The sequence below is a fragment of the Adiantum capillus-veneris genome, chromosome 6 (assembly GCF_014529385.1).
Source record: "Adiantum capillus-veneris isolate H3 chromosome 6, ASM1452938v2, whole genome shotgun sequence".
Classification (NCBI taxonomy): domain Eukaryota; kingdom Viridiplantae; phylum Streptophyta; class Polypodiopsida; order Polypodiales; family Pteridaceae; genus Adiantum; species Adiantum capillus-veneris.
Genome location: NC_140936.1, coordinates 122,166,785 through 122,170,698, shown reverse-complemented (window position 1 = coordinate 122,170,698; position 3,914 = coordinate 122,166,785). Strand labels below are relative to the sequence as shown.

Genomic DNA, 3,914 nt, shown 5'->3' with positions numbered 1-3,914 from the left:
AGTACATTTCGAGGCATTTTCAGCCATAGCCAGAAATTGTTTGAAGCACATAAAAACTTCGGACTTCGCTTTAAGCGGAATTACCCATGCATGCCTAGAGTAATTACCAGATTCCTACCAGACTTTTGCTAGTACTTGGAGACTGATGACCCAAGGAAATCCCGAAGTTGTTAAGTTTGATGCATTACGCACATTGATGTTGCAAGAGTCACTTTCTAGAAAAAACAAGACTAGGCAGCGTGCAGTGGAACAGGATTTTATTGCTTCTCAAAGAAAGCGTGGTAACAGTAATGTAGCCACTTCTTATGGTTCTACTGCGAGTGGAAAAAACTCTGTTCCTAATGCTCTTGTTGGCAACAATTCGTCTGGAAATTCTGGTGATAAGGGCAAGAAGAAGATGCGTTGCCATTATATACAAACCTCTCTTCCGTGGATGTACTAATCAAGTAACAATTGTTAGCAACAAACAAAGGAAATCAGTCCCATACAATAAAGAATACGTGAATTTGAATTATTGTATGGGTATCAAAAGAAAGGTCTAGCTACAAAAATTAATGGCGAAACAAAAAAATCAAGAATTGGTGATTTGAACCCAGGACGCAGCAGCACTGGGGATTCCCTGGTTGTCAACAAACAGCATGTAATAGGCCGGGGGCGCCACGTTGGAGTTTGGTGGGGCAGTTACGTTAACAGAGTAGGAGGAGGTAGAGCTGTCGCCCCCACTGATGAGTACCTGCCCAACCAGGCGTAGTCGCAGGAAACGGAGTCCCTGCGAGAAGGAATGCGTAGTGAAAGGTGAGCTCACCAGACTCACACCAAATTCTGCAGCGGCACTCGTGACTTGCACCTGCACGGTGAAGGCCTGGCCATACACAATGGTGGTGGGTGCCGAGACGATGGAGGGTCGCTCACCATCGTTCGAAGAATCCAAATACGAGGGAGAGAATGCCTCCACTCGCAGCTCTGTTGGAAAATCGCCTGTAAATGTATAGAATTGATGAGTGTTGCTTCCTGCTATGAGCACTCGCCCATCAGGCAGTAGATTCGCAGTTGAATGATACACCCTGGGAATAGTGGACGGTGCCTCCGTGATGAAACGGCTGCCCTCGCTTGCACCAGGGACGTACATGACAGGCGACAATGTTGGATTGATCGCATTTCCCCATCCTTGACATCCATTTTCAGCTCCATTGACGATGAGAACGTCCCCTGAAGCTACAAACACCATGTCTCCCATTGCCCGGCGGAATGGCATCTCCTCCATGTTCCAGGCAGGCGCATCTGTGCCGGTGACGGAGATGCGACCGCATGTTTGCGATGCAGGCGGAAAAGGTGCTGGGTAGAGGAAACAGTTGGGCTGTGCACCTCCGCACACCAACACCTCCACATTTGCGCCATACACGTTCTCTGCATCTGCCTGCAGTGGCAACATTACCGACGATCCAGCTGATGGGTAGTTGCGAGGCTCACCGGGGATGGTTGGAAAGGTCTTAACCACTGTGTTTGTTTGGTAGTTGTACACGATGGAGTCCCTGTTGGCAAAGATATACAAATTCCCATCCGGCAAGAGATGCACAAAAGGGTAGTAGTTGTCATTTTGGGCATCATCCGTCTGATTCAGAAACGGCAACACCACCTTCTGAGAGCCGCTTGCTGGGATGAACTCAAGCGTGAAGACGCTGCGACCACCGACGACTATCTGCCGCCCATCAGGCAAAAGCTGGTTGCTTGCGTACCATCGCCCGTCCTGCAGAGAATTGTCCGACTCTTCAACCCAATCGCAAGATTGATCACTTGGACAAGGTGTGAAACGGCGAACCTTCATAAGCCCATCGTTATCGCCGCCTGTCTGGACAAGCGTCCCATCCGGGCCAAATTGCCCGGACGAGCACCACGTGTCCGTGAAGATGAAGAGCGGGCGGACGGTGTTAGGGCCTGGGGTAAAGAGAACGGAATGGGCGGAGCAATCGTGAGTAAGGGTGAGGTCAATTGCGTTGTCTCTGCAAACGCCATTGGTGAGGTTGATTTGGGAGGGGCCGATGTTGGTTCTGTCCAAGAAAATGACATTACCATAATGGGTAACGGCAGTGTGCATCGACGCAATACCTGCGTTGTCGAGCAAAACATTCCAGGTGCCTTGCGCATTTGCGGTCTTCAAAGGGTAATGTTGATGAAGCCAAAGCACAGCAGCTATGAAGAGAAGCAGATTCTGGGCGGTGCGGTTACGCATGACTTAACCGCTAATGGAGGGCCTTCCACTAATTGATTGCCGCTGCAGGTAGACGAAGCTGCAGTTGTGGAAAGATGGAGCTGGAGATGGAGAAACTAAAGGACTGTGATAATTGATTATAGGCTAAGGGAACGAAACGCAGAGAGAGAGAGAGAGAGAGAGAGAGAGAGGGCCTGCAGTTTACAGGCAGCTGCCTGAAAGGGCGCATTTCTGTGAGCTTTAGTGGGTTATTAGTGGCCCTCGTTAATCGTGCTCACGCCATTCAGTAAAGCTGTATCTCACTCGACGAAGACCTCCCTCGCTTGCCTTGATCAGAACATCTCTGTCAACACACAGTGACACACGTTAGAAATTATTATCAACGCGGAAAGGTGCTCAACAACAGCTTCCAGATTCCTGTTTTATTTTGAAAGAAGAGAGCACTTTTGGGCGCGTTCTTACCTGTAGGCCACGAGTGCGTGTGCGAGTGAGAGTCTCTAGAAAACTAGCGACTTGAGCCAAGAGAACTTAGAACAGAAGAAGAAGATGCTTGGAAGCTTCAAGAGCTATAGCTAGCAGGTAATTAGCAACAATAGGCCTAGTAAGGAGTTGGAACTTGGGAGGAGGATTCATATCACACTCACCAGATTTCAAGTTGGAAACTTTGAAGGAGACAGTCTTTAGAAGCACATTTGGTTTCTTAAAATTTGACAAGTGGCTTGGACTTGGGGGAGTGTGGTGTAAATTGGTTGGCCCTTGTGTGGAGAACATTATAATAAAGTGAGACGCGATTAAAACACCCATCGCATGCAGTTGCAATGGCACCCACTACACTTGTGTTTGTGTAACTGTCAGTGTAAGTCGTCGTGGGTGACTTTTGAGGTGGCTTTGAAAAAACATTTAGTTTAAGATTAGCGTACCACTGGATTATTGTTATCCTTGACATCGTCCCTCTTCTTATAGAGCACTGCTCTTGTCCCTACCTAGAGGCCACAGTGCTACGTATTGCACAAGCACACGTGAAGAGGAGAAGCCGTAAGGATGAACAGATGACCACTTTCTAATTTGCTACATACCTCTTCTTTCCCCTTTGTTTTGTGTTGGCTCTCTCCGCATGTGCTCAAGCACACACCCAAATTGGACGAGCAAACAACTTGCAAGGTGATGCAGTGCTATTTTGGGCATTACAAACGGGCAGAGAGAGAGAGAGAGAGAGAGAGAGAGAGAGAGAGAGAGAGAGAGATGTGCAGAAGAGAAGCCGTAAGGATGGAGAGATGACTAGTCTCTAATTGTTCTATGTTCCTCTTCTCCTTTTTTTTTTTCACCATCAGCACGGAGAAGGAAGTAGGGAGAAACTATACGTATATCATGTATTTACAACTGTACATTGCTGCACATTACACCCTCGAGAGCAACCGTGGGAACCACCCCCCCCCCCCCCCCCCCCCAATTGGGGGGAGAATACACCCAAGAGAACGCACTTGTGAGTCTTGAACCCTCAACCTTGGGGTACATCTCAAAGGTCTCACCAACTGGGCTATGCTTCTTGGGTATTCCTCTTCTATACTTCTATACTATATATAATGCAGCTTAAAATTTTCAAGCAAGGAGAGACCCTCCATGTGTCACTCAGTGCTTCTATACTATATATAATGCAGCTTAAAATTTTCAAGCAAGAAGAGACCCTCCATGTGTTACTCAGTGC

The 3,914-nt window shown here is 47.9% G+C and overlaps 1 protein-coding gene and 1 pseudogene across 1 annotated transcript; both read right to left on the bottom strand.

The window, feature by feature from the left end:
* Nucleotides 1-485: 485 nt before the first annotated feature.
* On the bottom strand, nt 486-2,455 carry LOC147456191 (aldehyde oxidase GLOX pseudogene; annotated as a pseudogene).
* LOC147456190 (uncharacterized) lies at nt 2,304-3,154 on the bottom strand. The gene is made up of 3 exons (XM_086514737.1): nt 2,854-3,154; nt 2,672-2,736; nt 2,304-2,552 (listed from the first exon to the last, which is right to left on the bottom strand). The coding sequence occupies exons 1-3, from the start codon at nt 3,011-3,013 to the stop codon at nt 2,493-2,495; spliced, it is 285 nt and encodes a 94-aa protein (XP_086370863.1). The 5' UTR covers nt 3,014-3,154; the 3' UTR covers nt 2,304-2,492.
* Nucleotides 3,155-3,914: the final 760 nt, after the last annotated feature.